This window comes from Sminthopsis crassicaudata, chromosome 1 (genome assembly GCF_048593235.1).
Source record: "Sminthopsis crassicaudata isolate SCR6 chromosome 1, ASM4859323v1, whole genome shotgun sequence".
Taxonomy (NCBI): domain Eukaryota; kingdom Metazoa; phylum Chordata; class Mammalia; order Dasyuromorphia; family Dasyuridae; genus Sminthopsis; species Sminthopsis crassicaudata.
Window position 1 is genome coordinate 137,165,735 of NC_133617.1, and position 20,144 is coordinate 137,185,878.

General features: G+C 33.8%; 1 protein-coding gene across 3 annotated transcripts in view; it reads right to left on the reverse strand.

Moving 5' to 3' along the window:
- FZD6 (frizzled class receptor 6) overlaps nucleotides 1-18,787 on the reverse strand; it is a 61,915-nt gene extending 43,128 nt beyond the window's left edge. Inside the window, exons 1-2 of one of the 3 annotated variants that reach the window (XM_074267663.1) lie at nucleotides 18,549-18,787; nucleotides 16,549-16,878 (exon numbers count right to left, since the gene is read on the reverse strand). In XM_074267663.1, coding sequence (XP_074123764.1) covers nucleotides 16,549-16,743 — 195 coding nt within the window. In that variant the 5' untranslated portion in view covers nucleotides 16,744-16,878; nucleotides 18,549-18,787. Of the gene's footprint in view, nucleotides 1-16,548; nucleotides 16,879-17,877; nucleotides 18,002-18,132; nucleotides 18,323-18,548 lie in introns of those variants that run through there. The other 2 variants (XM_074267646.1, XM_074267654.1) reach the window with 2 other exon arrangements.
- Nucleotides 18,788-20,144: the final 1,357 nt, after the last annotated feature.

Below are 20,144 nucleotides of genomic sequence, written 5' to 3' on the forward strand. Positions count from 1 at the left end.
TGCCACCTTCTCCTTTTGCCTTCAATCTTTTCCAAGGTCAGGTTCTTTTTGTTTTGTTTTGTTTTGTTTTTTAGCCTTCCAATGAATGGTCTGAATTAATTTCCTTAAATATTGACTGATTCAATCATCTTGCAATCCAAGGAATTCTCAAAAGTATTCATTCTCTAACACCACAATTTAAAAGCACCAATTCCGGGCACTCAGCTTTCCTTACTGTCCAACTATTATAGCCACACATACTGGAAAAACCAGTTTTGACTATATATACCCTTCATCAGTAGGGTGAAGTTTCTGCTTTTTAGCATGTTGTCCAAAACTGCCATAGTTTTTCTTCCAAGGAGTAAGCATCTTCTAATTTCATGGTTGCAATTGTTGTCTGCATGATCTTTGGGCACAAGAAAAAAAAATCGGACACTTTCTTTTCATTCTAATTGACAGACGTGATGGGATCTATTACCATGATCTTAGTTAATTTTTTTTAATGTTAAGCTTCAAATCAACTTTTACATTTTCATCTTTCACCCTTGTCTTCTTGATTCTTGATTCTTCACTTTCTACAGAGTGGTATTATTGCATATCTGTCTCCTGGCAATCTTAATTCCAGTTTTTGATTCATTCAACCTGGAATTTCATATGATATACTTTACATGGAAATTAAATAAATAAGATGACAATATACTGCCTGCCCTGTTGTACTCCTTTCCCAATCTTAAACCAAACAGTTATTCCATTTTCAGTTCTGTTGTTTCTTGAATTGAATACAAGTTCCTCACAGGACACAATAAAGTAATCTGTTACTTCTGTCTCTTTGAGGAACAGCTACATTTTGTTGTGAGCTATGCAGTCAGGGGCTTTCTGAATGAGTCAGAAGTAGATGTTTTTTTTTTTTTTTAAACTCTTAACTTTCCCCATAATTCAGCAAATATTGACAATTTGGTCTCTACTTTTTTGCCTCTCTGAAAAACCTGCCTTTCTGATAATTGTTTCTACTCATGTAACTGAAGCCTAGCTTGCAGAATCTTAAGTATTATCTTGTTGAAGCATGAAATAAGTTCAATTGTTTGGTAATTTGAACATTCTTTGCTCTTCTTCAGGATTGGGACATAAACTGATCTGTGCCAATTCAGTGGCCATTGATGAGTTTTCCAAATTTGCTGGCATATTGATTAAAGTACTTTAACAGCATCATTTTTTTAGGATTTCAAACAGCTCAGCTAGAATTTCATCACCTCCATTAATTCTCCAGAAAGTCTTGCTCTAGATCATTGTGGTTACCCATGACATGAAGATCTTTCTCACATAATTCTTCTATATATTCTTATATACTTTTTCATAAACTCTTTTGCTTCTGTTAAGTCTCTACCACTTTTTTTTTTTATCATGGCCATTTTTGCATGAAATGTTTCATTGATATCTCTAATTTCCTTAATGAGATCTCTCATCTTTCCCATTCTATTATTTCCTGGTATTTCTTCACATTGCTCACTTAAGAAAACCTTCTCTCTCTTTGCTATTATCTGAAATTCTGCATTCATTTGGGTATAATGAATCACTATCAATACTTAAAAATATTTACTGATCAATTTAGTATCTAAACACTTAACAAAAAATTATTGGAACTATAAGGAAAAATATATGGTAAAACTTAATATGTCTTTTTCAAATCTAAATGAATCTGAAAAAAAAAAGATAATAAAAAACAAAGAAAAAAAGAAGTACCTGAATAAAACATTAGAAAAGTGAAAGAAGATTGATCCCTGGTGATTACTAAATGGTAACAGAAAGGAGTTCATGTATTTCTCAGACATTCCTGGCTCCCTTACAAAATCTGCACACTGGTTCAAAACAACATCACAAACAAATGTAGAAAAACAAATACTAACTACATCTTTACTGAACACAACATAATAAAAATGATATTTACTAATAGGCCTTTGAAAACAATAAAATCTTAAAAGGAATTTAAAAACATATCTGAAGAATGTATACAGTGAAAAACACATCAAGAACACAAGAGAAATTTCATTTTTAAAAAATGACAATGATGAAATACCATACTAATACTCAGAAGAAAGAACAAATCAAATTGGCTATACAATGAACAAAATATCAAGAATATTAATGGGAATAATGAAAAAAATAGAAGTCAAAAAACCTAGCCATATTTCCAATTTAAAAGATTTAGCAAGAGGTTAAAAAAAAATTTAGAACATGACATATACAACATAGAAGCAAATTACATAATGCTTGGTAAATCCAAAGACCCTTGTTGGATAAGGACTCACTATATGACAAAAACTGTTGGGAAAACCAGAAAGTTTTCTTGTATATAGTATGTATATACTTAAATATTAGATATAAATCAACATCTTGTACCATCCAGCTTCAAGTAAATACATGAAAAGGAACATGGCAAACAAATTAGAAGGGCAAAGAAAGAACATTCTAGGATTTATGGATAGGGAAGACAGCATAACCAAATAAGGGATAGAGAAGTTCACAGAAAATAAACAATTTTGATTACATAAAATTTTAAAGTTTTTGCAAAAAAAACAAAACCAATGTAGTTAAAATTAGAGGGGAAAAAAAGAGGTAACTGAGAGGGAAACCTCTGCAGCAAATTTTTCCAACTAAAATCTGATTAAAAAGTAACTGATTTAAACTTTTAAGAGTCATTCCCTGTACTACCAACAAAACTTAGCAGGAAGAAACAGAAAGAGAAATTCCATTAAAAAAACTACAGACAATATAAAATGCTGGGAATCTACCTGCTAAGATAAATTCTGATACTATATGAACATCATGACAAAATACTTTTCACACAAATGAAATAACAGGAGAAATATTAATTGCTCATGGGTAGGCTGTGCCATTATAATAAAATGATAATTCTTACCAAGCTAACTTGTTTATTCAATGTCATACCAATCAAACTATCAAGAAATTATTTTATAGAGCTAGAAAAAAATAGTAACAAGTCATCTGGAACAACAAAAGGTCAAGAATTTCAAGAGAATTAATTTTTAAAATGTGAAGGAAGGCAGCTTAACAGTTCCAGATTTCAAACTATCTTAAATGAAAGTAATTATCAAAACAACCTGATACTGGCTAAGAGATAGAATGGTGGATCAATGGACTAGATTAGGTATACAATGCACAACAGTATATGACCATAGTAATCCAGTATTTGATAAATCCAAAGATTCAAGCTTTGGGGGTAAGAACTCAACATTTGCCAAACTCAAAAATAGTTTGGAAGAAACTAGATATAGAATATCATCTCTCACCATATACCAAAATAGATAAAAGATTTAGATATAAAGGGTAATAGCATAAGTAAATCAGGGGAGCATGGGAAAATATAACTGTCAGATCTATAGATAAGAGTTTATGACCAAACAAGAGATAAAGGGGATTACAAGAAGTTTAAAAAAAAGACAATTTTGATTACATGAAATTAAGTAGGCAAAATTAGAAAACAAGAAACTGGGGGGGGGGGGGTTATTACAACAAATTTCTCTGATAAAGACTTTATTCCTCAAATATATAGGAAACTGATGCAAATTTCTAAAATAAGAGCCACTCCATACTTGACAATCAAAGGATATGAACAGGCAGTTTTCAAAAGAAATCAAAACTATCAATAGTCACATGAAAAAATGCTCCAAATTAAAACAATTCTGAGATAACACCTCACACTTATTAGATTGAATAACATGACAGAAAAGGAACATGACAAATGCTTGGCGGGATGTGGAAAAACTGGGACATTAATGTATCATTTATGATATTATGAACTAGTCGAGCCATTCTGGAGAATAATTTGGAACTACTTCCAAAAGGCTATTAAATTGTGCATACTCTAAAACATTGTACACAATAATAACAATATTGTAAGAATAATCATCTATGAAAGACTGTTACTCTGATCAAGACAATAGTGCAAGACAATTCCAAATGATCCATGATGAAAAATTCTATTCACCTCCAGAGAGGGAAATGATGAGTTATAAATGCAAAGTGAAACTTTTAAAACTGAATTTTAATGACCTCACACCTATATTCAAAATCAAAGTGCTTGTCTTCTCAAGAGGAAAGAAAAGACAGGAGAAATGAAGAGAAATTAGGACACAAGATTTTTTTTTAATGACAATTTTTTTGACATATGTAATGTGAGATATGTAATGAAAAAAGTTTTTAAAAGAACTATTCCTCAACAGATAAATGGTCAAAGGATATAAAACAGGCAATTTTCAAAGGAACGCATGTAAGCCATTAACAGCGATGTTTTAAAAAAAAAAAAAAAAAAAAAAGTTTCATGTCATTAAAAATTCAAGAAATATAAACAAAAGCTATTTTGGAGTTTCATGTCACATCCACCTGATTGTTAAAAATCTTAAAAAAAAAAAATGAAAACTGATGGAGGAACTGCAGGAAAAAGCATATTAACATACTGTTAGAGGAAATGATATGGATTCGCCATTCTTAAAAGTAATTTTTAATGTCCCTATATTGTCATACTCTGACCCAGCAATATTGTTACTAAGTATATAGCCCAGAGAGAGAGCAAGAGAATGCAATTATAGTACAAAAATATTTAGAGATCTTTAGTGGTAGTAAAGAATCAGAAACCAAGTGAGTATCCATCAGATGGGGGAATGGCTAAACAAATTATAATCTATGAATGTAATGGGACTATTTTTGTACCATGAAAAATTACCAAAAGTACTATTTCAAAAACCCTAGGAAAACCTGTATAAAGAGATTCAAAGAAAAATAAACAGAATCAGGAAAACAATTTATACAATAATATTATAAGGGAAAATAACTTTGAAAGGCTTGAGGACTCTAACCAACTATAATTCAGGAGAGAGACTGATGAAGTTTTCTTCTCAATTTATGACAAAAAGTAAAGGGATTCAAGAAACAGAAAAATGATATATATTTCTGATACAGTTAATGTGAAAATCTTTTGATTATGCATATTTTAAAAAGATTTGTTTTCATTTTTTTCTTCTTTTCAATGATGGAGCCAAATAGAAAAGCAAGGGTCAATAGAAATGCAGTAGATAATAAATAAAATTAAAAGGGTCACTGAAGCACCTTTAAAAAAAATCTAAAGATAAGAACCAAAGGAAGTCCAAAAAGATGCACAGATTATGTCACACCCAGAGTGGCAAAGATGACAGAAAAAGGAAATTACAATTATCAGAGGAAAACAATCAATGTAGGAAAAGGAGCACATTGATGCATTACTGGCAACCCTGTCAGTGAGTACAATCTTTCTGGAAAGCAATCTGAAGGCATACACAAAAATTCCTTTAATCCAGCTATACTATTGCTAGGCCTATTTCCTATTTCCCATCCCCCTCCAAAAAAATCAAAGAAAGAGGAAAATTATGTACAAAAATATTTATAACAATTTCTGTGGTATTAAAAATTCCTGGAAACTACGAGGATATCTAACCACTAAGGAATGGCTGAATAAGTAGTGGTATATAATTGTGATAAAATACTATTCTGATTTAAGAAAAAAGAAAATATATACAAAAATTTATGTGAAATAATCCAGAATAAAATGAACAGAAACTGAAACATTTATACTATAACATAAATATTATTTTTAAAAGGGGGAAGCAGCTAGGTGGTGCAGTGAATAGAGCACTGGTCCTGAAGTCAGGAGGACCTAAGTTCAAATATGACCTCAGACACTTGACACTTATTAGATGTGTGACCCTGAGCAAGTCACTTAACCCCGGTTGCCTTGCCCCCCCAAAAAGTTATTAAAAACAAACAATTCTGAGTAGTTTTATAAATTAACAAAGAATGAAATGAGTAGAAAGAGGAGAACAGTCTACATGACAATACCATAAAACCAAACAACTACAAAAGCTACAGGAATTACAATCAATGTATTGATCATTCATGATTCCAGAAAATTGATAATGAAATATTTCTATTATAGAGAGATAATGGATGTAAGGTGAAGAATGAGATATATGTATGTTTGAGTGGGGCAGAGAGAAAGCCACTGAGAAAATTTGTTTTGCTAACTGTGTCATAAGAAATCTTTCTATTTTTTCCCCAGTGAAATAAGGAGTGAGAAGAAAAAAATATATTTCTATTAATGTCTTAAAAACAGAGAAAGAATGTTATAGATGTGAAATATTACATTAACTTTCATATTAGGCCAATATATTATTAGTTTTACTTAGCTAAAAGTTACTTTTCCTGAAACAGGAGTAAATACTTGTAATGTAAGAATAAGGCACTGATAAAATTGTATAAATGGAAAATGAGTTAGATAACTTTAAAAGTTACATGCTGAATTTATTATGTTTTCAAAAGTGTTATACATAATAGAGAACTTCAGATTCACAGAAGATCATTTTATTTTATTATGTTATGTACTGTCACATACCAATTTTACTTATCTAATTTAAAATGGAAATAAGTAAAATAGTGATACAAATGAAAAGTAAATTAAAACAACACTAAGATATTACTTTATACTACCAACCTAGCAAAACTGCTTTTAAAAAGATGGGGAAACAATCCCTCTATTTTTATCCGCCTTCATTTTTTCTTTCCTTCACAGGTTAATTGTACACTACTTCAAAGTCCGATTCTATTGACATGTGTGTGTATACATATATGTATATATATGTGGGTGTGTATGTGTATATATATATATATATATATATGTGTGTGTGTGTGTGTATGTGTATATATATATATATGTATATATATATATGTGTGTGTGTATGTATATATATATAGTATTTAACTTATACTTTAACATATTTAACATGTATTGGTCATCTAGGGAAGGGAGTGGGGGGAAGGAGGGGAAAAACTGGAACAAAAGGTTTTGCAATTGTCAATGTTGAAAAATTACCCATGCATATATCTTGTAAATAAAAAACTATAATAAAAAAATAAAATAAAAAGATGGGGAAACTCATTGTTGAAGTAATTATTGCTGGAGCTATGACTTGATACAACCACTCCAAAAAAGAATTTGGAATTATGGCAGAAAAGATACTAAACTAAACGTTCATATGCTTGACCTAGAAATGCCTCAAGTGGGATTTGCTAAGGAACCATTTTGATTCTATGACTCTGTCACTGTAAAATTAACAAAAGGTTTACTAGCTCTGGTATAACAAGGATTTAACAGCACTTAATTTCTGATAACTTGCCCCCTTTCTCCATATGCTGTAACATCCACCAAGTCTAAAGGACACTGATCCTTTAAGGGGAAGGGCCTTCCGTCCTTAGGTAACCAAGAAGGCATGTCAACACAGGCAGAACTACTTGAAAACTGTATTAAGGGAAGTATAATCTGAATCTTCCCCTTCTACCCCTGGAGGATTTAGGGAAAACCTCATCAGTCCCTGTTGTGAGGAGAGAGGAAATCCTGGAACATAGGAGAATATTTCTAATAGGTAATTCAGTAAGAAAAGTCCTACATGGGTAAAAATTTCACCAGCAGCATTATTTGTTCTAACTAAAAGTTGGAAATAATATTATAGGAAATTGATGAAAAATTATGGAACATGAAGAATTTAGACATACTAAGAGAGTTTTATGTAATAATAGAGAACAAGAAATATAGAACCAAAAGAACATGCAAACTCCCTGTAACAATGTAAATAAAATCACCATTATTCTAATAATTTAAAGGTAAGGAATTTCAGTGTAGATACTTCTTATAATGATGTGGATCATAATCCAGACATTTTATGACACTTTTGTCTACATCTTCCTAAAAATCAGCTAAAATAAGCCTGTTCATTTAGCTGTGATGTTCTTCACATTTTCCTGTGATTATAAGGATAGCAATGAAGCATAAGTCATATCCTAGTTACCTTTCAATTTCTCTTCATGACCAGGCCATATTTTTTTCCACACTAAACTAAGAGATAACAAAATTGTTTTAAAATAGAAAAGCAATGTTAGCATTGTTCTCTCAAATTTAGAGGACACATTTCTTCAATCTATTAATAATACACAAATTATTTTCTCTGGGAATTTAGCTTTTAAAAAAGGATATTATGGTATATAATGGGAAGTATCTGTTGTATCAAAATGTGATAATAGATTTATATTTTTAAATTGTACAGAATATGGAAATATACTGCATGCATATACACACATTTATGTATCTAAGTAAAAGAAGATGGAATATTAAGAAAAGCATTGCTTCATAAAACAACAAAAATAGCATATAAAAAAATGTCTTCTAAAAGCTTAGTAAGACCTAAGTCAAATCATCCTGAAAGCTTTTAACAATTTAACTAGGAAGGCAACCAAAAAATGTGAAATGAAAGAACTCTGCCAATGTGTCAAAACAAGTGATTCTTATCTTCATGGTGTGTAAAATCACATCTACACTCTAAAATCTCTCAGTCCTTAATATGTGTACAATAAGGCAATGACACTCAATAAAGTGAAGATGAAAAAAGTACCTAGAGTCAAGCAAATAAACATCTCTAAATCCAAGCTAGAACACAAAAGAGGTCTTGAAGAAAAGGCTAGATGGCTACTTGCTGAAGACTGTTACATAGGAGATACTTAATCAGATAAAAATTGGACTAAACTGCTTGGAGATTCCTCCTGTGAGATTTGGTGACAATTTTAAAGAAACAAGAACCCATTTTCAAGAACTCTTAGAGGAGAAGGAATATTAAAGAACATAAAAGATCAAGAATAGTAATGACAAAAATAGGCAACTGAATTATAAGTTAACATCACTGACCTTTATGCTAATATTTTTGTTTTCATAAAATATTTGAGATCTTGTACAGATGAAATTTTTGAGAAAATAAGACAGTCAGTTGATTTACTTAACAAATTATATGTTCAGTCACACAGATTGACAAATTTATGAAATACAAAATCAAGCTCTGTTTCAACATATCTGATGCAACATTTAATAAATACTAAGTACAAGGCCTGATGGGAGGCACTGAGGATATGAGGACAAAATAAATAAATAAATAAAACCCAAAAAGTTTCTGCTTTCAAGGAACTTACATTCTACTAGAACAGAATATGTATACAAATTAGAGTAGCACACTGGGCTTATATCCCAAGGAAATACTAAAGAAGGGAAAGGGACCTATAGGGGCCAAAATGTTTGTGGCAGCCCTTTTTGTAATGGCTAGAAACTGGAAAATGAATGGATGTCCATCAATTGGAGAATGGTTGGGTAAATTATGATATATGAATGTTATGGAATATTATTGTTCTGTAAGAAATGACCAACAGGAGGAATACAGAGAGGCTTGGAAAGACTTACATCAACTGATGCTGAGTGAAACGAGCAGAACTAGGAGATCATTATACACTTCAACAATGATACTGTATGAGGATGTATTCTGATGGAAGTGGATATCTTCAACATAGAGAAGAGCTAATCCAATTCCAATTGATCAATGATGGACAGAATCAGCTACATCCAGAAAAGGAACGCTGGGAAATTAGTGTAAAGTGTGAGCATTTTTTTTTTCTTCCCAGATTATTTTTACCTTCCGAATACAATTCTTCCTTTGCAACAACAACAACAACAAAATTCGGTTCTGCACATATATATTGTACCTAGGAAATACTATAAGATATTTAATATGTATGGGAATGCCTGCCATCTAGGGGAGGGGGTAGAGGGAAGGAGAGGAAAAATTCAGAACAGAAGGGAGTACAAGGGATAATGTTGTTAAAAAAAAAAACCAAAAAAAAAAAAAACCTATGCATATGTACTGTTAAAAAAGTTATAATTATAAAAATTAATAAAAAATAAATTTTAAATAAAAAAACACAAATTAGAGTAGCACAAAGAAAATTGAAGGAGAGCATATTAACAATTGGAGAAATGAAGGAAGGCTTTTTAACAGAAATGACATTCAAATTAAAACAAATAAGGAATACATTTCAGGAATGGGAGATAAATTGTGAAGATGCAGAGATGGAAAACAGCATCAAATCTGGTTAACAGATGATTCTTTCAGCATTCTGGGTTTTAGTTCATTTGGATCTAGTGATTTAAAATTCTCTCTTATTAATTCTGTACTTATCTTGAGTATCAATTTCTTACTACTTATTTTTTTCTTTTTGATCCAAAGATCATTTCTCTTTAACAGATAAAATAAGAAATGAGTAAATTCGCCTGTCACTCATTATTTTCCACCCACCCATCTCCAGAATTGTTCTTATCTTTAAAATTCAGGGATATTTCTGTTGTGATATAATTGGAATGTTTCCATGAAGAATTGGCACATGGAATTATAATCACTGACAAAAAAATCACTCCATAGCCAGTTCATATACTACTTCTCCATGAAGTCTGGTCCAACACAAGTGAAATGATCTTTCTGTCTTATTTCCTTCTAGCACTTGTCTTACTCTTTCAATTTGTCTTTCATATATTCATCTACTATCTCACTTCTTTGTTTACATATTAGGTTATAAATTCTTTAATATTAGGGAAGGTGCTATTTATCATCTCTGTATGCTTAACACCTAGCACAGTACCTTGCAGAAAGTCTTAATATATCATATCAATATGAATTACTTCAAAGGAAAATGTTCAATCATTTTTTAATTATATTCAATTCCTTGTAACCCTATTTGGGGTTTTCTTGGCAAAGATACAGGAGTTGTCTACCTCCAGTAAGTATCTTTTTATAGCTCATTTTACAGATGAAGAAACTGAGGCAAACAGGAATAAGTTACTTTTCCAGGATCATACAGCTAGTAAGATTCACCTTCCTGACTTCACTTCTTCACCCAGCTGCCCAAACACAAAGAATATTATACAAAGTGAAAAAGAAGAAATTTGGTGAGAGGAAACACTATTAATTTGGGAGGAGACTTCAGGAGTCAAGAGAGGCCCTTTTATGATGTAGTATCTCAGGTATGCCTTAAAGGAGCTAGAGATTGAAATTTTGTTACTGGGTATGAAAGCTTTGGGGGGAAGATTAGGAGAGCTGGCAATAGGAGTTGAATCCATTAGCTTTCATAATAAAGCAACTTATAAATACTTAAGAATAGCTGCCCAATAGAAACAGATTTTTTGTCTAATTATCATTTCTTCCCCTACCCCTTTATAAAAATGGACATGGATATGGAAACAATACATTGTTTCTGTAAAACATATTAACAGGTGGAAAGGAAAAGGAAGGTTTTTTTATTCATTTCCCTTTAGAATTCAACAGAAGTAGAGTTACCACATGCTGTTCCTAACACAATACATAGTTTTACTTTTGCCCAGACTTATATAAAAGCAATTCAGCAAGAAAAAAAAATGTTCCTGTTTCCATTTTTCCTACACTAGTTTCAGCCTTTTCCGGAAGAGATCATAATTTCCCTAGGGAGGCTAGCCTCAGAAGTTGAGAAACAATGCTCTACTGGACACAATGGAAAACTAGCAGCCATTTGTTTTTCACTTAGCCTGTGCAAAATAGCTTTTAAAAGTCAAATTGTACAATGAAAGCACATATTAATTCTTTATAATGCAAGTTTGGGAGACTTCTAATAGCAAATTGGAAGCCTTAATACTTATTTCTTACCCACTGAATTCCTAGAAGAAATAAACCTAAATGACCTTTTTATCCTAACATTTTAATGACTGTTAGTGGCCATGGTGCTGACTTTAGCTTGGAAGAACTGTCAAATGTTACTTTTTAATGTTCAATTGCTGTGTGACCCTAAATAAATCATTTCACCTATTTATCTGTTTCTGCAAAATCTGCAGAATGAAGGTCTCCTCCAGCTCTAAATCTATAATTCCATAATCCTCATTTATATGTCAGAAATTCAGTATTAACTAGATGTCATACCTAGGCTATTAAAAATAACATAAACTATATTTTCACTAAAATAATATTGCCAAAAAGGATATGTCACTAAAGGTTAGTAACTCAACATTACTGGACCATGCATCCTGTCTGAGCTGAAAGGGAAGTGTCATTATTTGAACAAAGAAACTGACTTGAAGCCAAAAATCCCATGATTCAATCAAATAACTAAATAATAACCTCTCTATGTCAAATACTTAAAAGCTGGTCAAGAAGGACTCTGAATACAGTTTGACAACCTCATTTGAGGTTGGAATAGGAGTAAAGAAGAACACAACATTAAATTGCACAGTTCATTATAACTTAAGGAAATGTCTACAACAATCTAGATATAATCATTTGATTTGGAGAATAAAGGTATGGACAAGAATTATTAGAAAGAATGTTCTCAACTGAATGGTTGAGACAGTAGTACCTTTTTCCTGATAATATTGAAATTTTATTTAGATATGGACTTTAAATAGAAGGTGCAAAAAAAAGTTTAAAAAAGGGAACAAACAAAAATCATTACAAATAAACTGACTATTTAACAGCCAGAAGATTTAAAGCTAGCAAAAACTTAAATTAACACATCTCAATTTGAATCTGTAATAATACTTCGGGCTCATCTGATACAGTCAGGAAAGATAAAATGAAACAGACACCACATAATAAGGTTTGGGAATACAGGGTAATGGAAACTGCTCCCATAAAAGACATAATACTTAGACAATTTTGAAGGTCTGTTCCTACTATAAAGGTCAATTCATTCTAAAAAGTTTTCCAACACTTCAAAAAGCCATGGCTTCATAACAATGAATACTCCCTTCCACTGGGTACAGGCTTCAATCTCTGTTGTGGTCAAATTTCATCACCCCATAGCCAATCTGGTGATGAGCCTCACTAAACCCCAAAATAGTTTAGTCCTTCCGACAACACATAATTGATCACTGAGCCATATATGAAAACATTCCAGTTTAGGTAGAATCCACTAGTGCTTAAATTCTGCTGGAAAAGCTTAAAAACACACACACACACACACACACACACACACACACACACACACACACAAAACCAGGAGCACCCTAACTCCACAGTGCAACATACAAGTATGACTTCGTAGTTGATGACTAAACATCCATTTAAAAAAAATTAAAAAGGGCTAAAGCCCTTTAATAAAGGAATGGACAAGAAATTACAAAGCACAGTGGGAAAAATATAAACATCATTGTAACCTGCTCCATTAATATTTATAAGTTACTCGAAAAAGAATGTCTGCATTTCATATTAGGAGATAAAACAAAGTTGGGATATATAATTAGTACAGTAAATGACAGTATTAGGATATTGTAAAAAATCAATAGGTGAAAATAAACTAAAACTAAAAGATAAAATATAATACAAAGATATACAATGTCCTATACTTTAGTATTTAAAAATCAACTACGCAAATATAAAATGGAGTAGACATGACTAGACAACAATCTTAAAAAAAAAAAAAAAAAGCTAAATATTTTAGTAACTAAACCTATACAAAAAATGCAATATGGTGCATCATGAGGTAATAAGTTCCTCATCACTCAATAGTATTTAAATGGAGGTTTGATGATCATTTATTGGCAATTCTGTATACAAGTACAGGATTAGACAACTTAACCTCTAATAGATCTTTAATCCCTAAAAATCTGTTATTCTAAGTATTTCCTGCTTTGTCTTTAGGCAGTCATGCAAAAGCATGCCTTATACAATTCCATATAAAACTTTTGTGGAAACAAAAAGTCTAATGAAAACTTGTTTAAAAAAAAAAAAAGTTCTTTACACCATTTACACCCCTTGTCTCTCTGAGTAGCTAGAAAAGGAGCAGGTGGCCCACTTGATTTTTTCTTTTTCCCCTTTAAATTCAGAAAAGTATAAAATGAAGCAATACAACTCAAATAGTAAGGGCAATTAATATGGTTAATATTCAATTATTAAACAGAAAAGAAGTGACCTTTCTATAGCCCCTGAAATTTGCTAAAACGATTGGTGCTGGGGTTTTTTTAAATAGCAAAAGATTCAATAACATTACACAAAGAAGTTTTAATGCTAGATATAAATAGTAAAGGAGTATTCCACAAAGACTAGCTCCTATTACTTTATTATTGTGGTTATTATATATCCCTTACATATCCTTTAAAATATTTTTCCAAGGAAAAGATAACTGTCTAAATAGCTGAATGTCACATCATCAAAGTGAGCATTCAAATTTATCTCATGAAAGGATGAACTATTTATATAGTGCCAATTGATCAAACATTTTAGGTAAATATATTTGATTCTTAAGAAATAAGATATCAAAAATGCCTAAAGATACTATGAAAGTTTAGTTTTCATATAAAGACATGATATAAAGATTATAGAACATATAACTAAGAATGAAATGCATATTACTGAAGGCATCCTATTTAAGAAACTGAAATCTTTCATGTTGCAATGCACTAGTTAAAAACACACCTTAAAGTCTACAAGTATTTAATTTGTAGTGTACTGTAAAAATACTTTGAATAGCTCTTCTATACAAGTAGGCTAAGAACTATTCTTTGCATAAATGAAGTTCAATATAGTATTTCCATTCTTGGTGACTTTCCCTAGAGAAAAACTTTTTTAAACTACGCTGCTTTCTAAATAAAAATGATAAATAGAGCTGTCTTCCAACGTAAGTTAGATCAGCTTTGTAGATCTGTATAGTAGGGCAAGTACCAGCTGCTACAGGTAACTCTTTATTCCCTCAACCTACCTACATTTGCATATCTCTAAATAAGAGGTAGGTAATAATGAGTAGCACCAAAGGCAATAATTGTTACTACAAGTCCCACACCAAAAGGTATCTTTCCTTAATCCCCCCCCAACTTTGAGGTAGGTTTGGTTTTCTCTTTCTCCCGACTTGCACCTTTTTCTTTCTTCTTTTTGGCCCCATAATTTACGTATATTAGCAACATTTATGCACAGTTTAACCTGAAGTAAAACCAAAGCTCCCAGAGTTCTACCAATCATTCAATCCTATTTTCTCACCATCATAAAGAACAATAAATGGCTGGCTAGTGATAGACAAATTGCATATATATTATAAATATATATATATATTATACATACATATCTATTTTCTCAATCAGGAAAAGCTTCATGGAAAAGATAGTACTTGAATCAAGTTTTGAAGTTATATAGATTCGCCTAAACTAAACTCACCTCATAATTTAATTTTAAATTTAGATTGAACTATTCTTCATATTGTTCAACTCATCACTCAAATAAGTAGGAATATACACATATTCAAGAGACAACAGAGCCTAATGGCTAGAGAAAAGGCTTCTGAATCAAGATTGTGTTCAGATCTCACCTTCGACAGATTTGCTATGACATAATTTTGTTGTGCCAGTCACTTAAACTCTTTCTGAGTTGGAGGTAAATCTCTTAGACTAAAAATTGCAAAGCAGGTGCTGACCTGCACTGTTAAAGAAAACTTTCAACAGGAGCTCCTTAACTTAAGAAATCAAAGATCCAAAAAAGAAAAAAAAAAAAAAGTATTGTTCACACACAAATATGTCAATAAACATTTATTAAATGTTTACTTTGTGTTAGGGATTCTGCTAAATCTGGGAATATAAAGACCAAAATGAATCTTTCCATCCCCTCAAGGAGCTTACATTCTAACGGAAAAGACAACATAGACAAATATAAGTATAGAATATATATATATATATATATATATATATATATATATACATATATATACAACATAGACAAATATAAGTATAGAATATATATATATATATATATGTATATACACACACACACACACACACACACACACACACACACACACACACACACAGAGTAAATAGGTGGTACAATGGATGGAGAATGCTAGGTCTCTAAACACCTGAGTTGAAATCTGGTCTCAGACAATCACTAACTGAGTGACTCACTTAATCTGTTCAATTTCCTCAAATGTAAAATGGGAATAATAATAGCATCTACTTTGCAGGGTAACATGTGAGAAAATATTTGCAAAAAGCACTTAGTAGTGCTAGTACTTAACATGCATCCCTCTTCTCTATCAGGTAGTTTGTGAATGGAGTGCACTAACAGTTCAAGGAATCAGGAGAGACTTCATGTAGAAAGTGGCAGTTGAGCCAAGTCTTGAAAGAGAAAAACTCCTTTGTTTAGAGAAATGAGACTGTTAAATGTAATATCTTGTGATTTAATATGAGAATTTAGGTTAAACTATTTCTTTATACTGTTTACATTATTATTCAAACAAGTATGAAGGATTTTCTGAAAGTGTCATCATTAGAAATGAAATGACATTTTATTGAGGTAAAAAAAAATTTAGTATAAAATTTGGGGAAAATCATATTCCATTTAGATAACTAGATATTAATTACTAACTACAAGACATTTCAAAATTGCTCATTGCTATAATTCTGTACAAGTGTACTTCCATTTTAAGCAAATCATATATTTAAAGATTAAATGTTTTTAAAAAGATTAATTTAAGGAAAAATTCTTAAGTTCATAAAAGACTTACCCATAGAATTAATTTAAATAAGCTAACTTTCCACATGTAATTAAATTATTTGACATACACAACTTGAGAAGTACATCTATCTACTGAGTAAATAAAGTTTTACCTGTAGTTTACTATCAGAACATTAAAGAAAGAACAACTCACCTCCATTTCCACTGCAGCAATAGACTGGTCATAATGTCCCATCAAGTTAGGGAAAAATGTCATATTGTAGGTCATTTTCACACATTTGGGAACAGTAACTGGTTCACAGGTAAAAAAACTGTGCCCTCTTATGAAGGGCAGCATTACACACATCACAAAAAACATGAATGCTTCCATTTTCTTCAAATTTCTCATTTCACCACATGATCTGGAAGGCTGTTATTTCGACTTTGTTAAGCAACATCACAAAAGGTAATTCAGATTGCTCTTTTCGTTATTTCACCATTCTCTAGGAGGTTGTTTTATTGAAATTTACTTCCTTATTTTTAACTGTAAAACCAAGCAAGGACACATCATCAACGTCAGTCACAATTTTAAATTCTGACACAAATATCAAGGTGAATCGAGTTTAAAATATTTTCATTTACAATTTAAGTAGAAAGTCACATTTCCATTATTTTAAGAAGCACTCATAAAATCCGTATTATTGTGCTGCACATTCTATACACACAAGCACGCAAGTGCTAAAGCAGGGAGGTAGGGATGGGGAGAAGAATGCTGGTAAAAATGAATCACAAAGGAATAGAATTATTGTAGCTTGCAAGACCATAGAGAGCATTTAGCGCAACTGCCTTGTTTAATAAAAGCTAAAACTGTAGCCCAGAGAAGTTCAAGGATCGCAGTTACTAAATAAGACCGTCTGGAATAAGATTCTGGACTTCAGATCCCTAAATCTGCGAACTTTCTCGGATTCCTTTAGCACGGCTCCATGCACCGCACAGAAGGAACTGGCGTCAAGGGATGGAGGTTAAACTCTCAGCTCTGGACCTCTCTGCCACCTGTGAGGACCTCTAGCCTGTAATTTTCCTCTCAGTTTTAATTTCATTTGTAAAATAAGGAAATTGATGACTTTCAGGCTCCTTTCCAGGTCTAAAAAGATGATCCTGCTAACCCACATCTGGAGGATAATTTCAGCATACTCTCCAGCCGCTCTCCTGCCCTCCAAAACTGGCAGGAATGAGGGACTAACAATCTGATAAAAATTTTTAAAAAGAAAAAAAAAAAGCAGCTCCAGCTCCGCCACCCACCACAAATCACTGAAATAAAGCCCCTTCACGGGCGGACTAGCCAGCCCAACCCCGTGGAGAGCTGTCCCCCCGGCCGCGAGCTGGGCACCTGTCCCTGCCCCGGCCCGCAGTCTTCTCCCACGCTCCGGTGGGCGGTTTCCGCGAGTTAACCCGGAAAGTGGCTTAGGGGATTCGGCTTCCAACTTCGGGAGGAAGTTTCAGCGGGAGCGGACAAATGACCGCAGCCGCCACCCACAAGCACCTGTAGCCGCAATGCGCTCGGGGCCCCTCCAGCGCAGGAGGACCAGGACGAGGCTCTCCAAGAGGCGGAGAGCACCACCCCCTCCTCTTCCGGCGCGTGCAGCCCCTCAGCAGGCGCTCCCCGTTACCTGGACAACCTCCCCCTCCCCCACTCCTTCAGGCAGCTAGCAACCCTATGGGTGCTCAGCTCGCTCAGTGAAGGAACCCTAGTCCGTCGCGCGCGGGATGGCCTGGACCACGACGGCCACCTCTTTACCTGGAGGGAACTTCTGAGCAGCGCTAGCACTAGCGCCAGCGCCGCTATCACCTCCTCCGTCGTCGCCGCTGCCGCCACCCTTCCCTCGGGTCCCTGCGGCGGGAGCAAATGGCTCTGGATAGTTGCCGGGATCCGGGAGCCACACGGGGCGCGAGAGCTAAGGAATCCCGCGAGACTGAGCTAGGGCAGGTCGAGCCGGGACAGGTCCGGGCTCGCGGCTCCGGGGCGGCTGGGGAAGCGCTCCCCCGCCCCCGCACTACTCCTAGCGCCTAGCCCTCGCGGGGTTCAGGGGGAATGCACAGGCCGGGGGAGCGCGGAAGTGCCCGGGTTAAGGTGGGGGGAGGGGGAGGTGTGCCGAGGGAAAATCCTGAGTGTATGTGATTGCCAAGGGGAGAAGAGAAGCTCCTTTCTCCCACCTGTTTTTGTACAGTCCTCGACTCCGCGTCGTGTTTTACCCGCTGGGAAACGGCAGAGCCCTGACCTGTGTCCTGCTCCCCAGGGTCTGGCGAGGCTCAGCGTAATTACTATCTGTGAAGCACTCTCTGAACCTCCAAATGAAGCGTCCTTTGAAGAAGAACAGCCCAGCTTTTCATCCCTTATTTACTGAGGGCTCGGCGCGAAGTGCTTTCCCAGGGTGGCTCATGGTTCCAAAGAAGTCTGAGCTCGCGCTTAGGGGGGACAGCGCCTGGTTTGGATGTGGCTGCTCCTGCGTAATGTCCCGAAAACGCTCAGTCACGGACCGAGAGCTCGGAAGGGGGCTCCAGATGCGGTTTCCTTTGCACAAGGATTGCATTTCTCAAGTTTTACTGTCAAAGATTTAAAATAACCAGGAAAGAAAAAAGAGGGAAGGAAGGAAGGAAGGAATAGAAAGGAAAAAAAGAAAGGAATAGAAAGGAAGAAAAGAAAGAAAGGAAGGAAGGAAGGAAGGAAAGAACAGAAAGAAAGGAAGGAAGGGAGGGAGGGAGGCAGGGAGAGAAGAATGCAAGGGTTTTACTTTAAATTCACTTATCTGGAATAAGATATATGGATATAGATATGGATAGGTGCGCATACATAGATACATATCACACAGGTGTAGATGTATGTATATATGTGTTTATATGTCTCTACATAAGTATATGCACACATTTATGATTTTATATTACTAAAAGCTTTTAGGACCATAGTTGGTATCTGAGAAAAGAAGTGACTTCATGTCTAACCATGGCACTGTAAGAATTCAGTACTATGCACTTGTCAAGCAAGTTTCAAACCTATTTGAATAATGATTTAAACACTATAAAGAAATAGTTCAACCCGAGTTTAATATTAATTATAAGACACTGAGTTTCTCTTGTTGATGGGCAACTAAGCATGTATTTTTCCATACTAGAGTAGGCTATTATTCATATGCTGACTCTGCTTCATACTAGTGTATGAGCTAAGGTAATTAATTTAATTTCTCCTAATACTATTTACCTCATATGCTTAAAATTTTTAACTAAGTGGTTTATAAGATTCTTCCAGCTCTACTTTGAAACTTTCTAATGTCTTGAATGTTTTCTAGTTTTCTAGTCCAATCCAAAATTGATAAAGAATTTCCCTGAAAAACATCTAAAACAAATAGTCATAAGTTTTTTTCCAGGAAAACTTATAGTAAGGGGGGGGGGGAATCCTCTGTGTCAAGCAAGTCACTTTCATATAGCTATTTGTGAGGACATTTATATTTATATATCCAGCCAAAGTCTGAATCATTATAACTTTACATATGATCTCAGATATCTAGTTACTTCTCTAAGTTTGTGGTGAGGGGGTATCCTTGAAAGACATCACTATTTTTGTTAAACAGTTCTGAAAAGCCCCAGATTGATTCATTAAAAATATGAGGCTTCAGAAAGGCAGCTATAGTAAATTTCCAATGCTCTTGAAGTTTAGAAAATATAAAATGGGTGCAAAGTATTAGCAAATCTTAGAACTAAGTTGTAGGGGCAACTTCAACTATCCAGATAAAGAAATCCACTTAAAAAAAATTG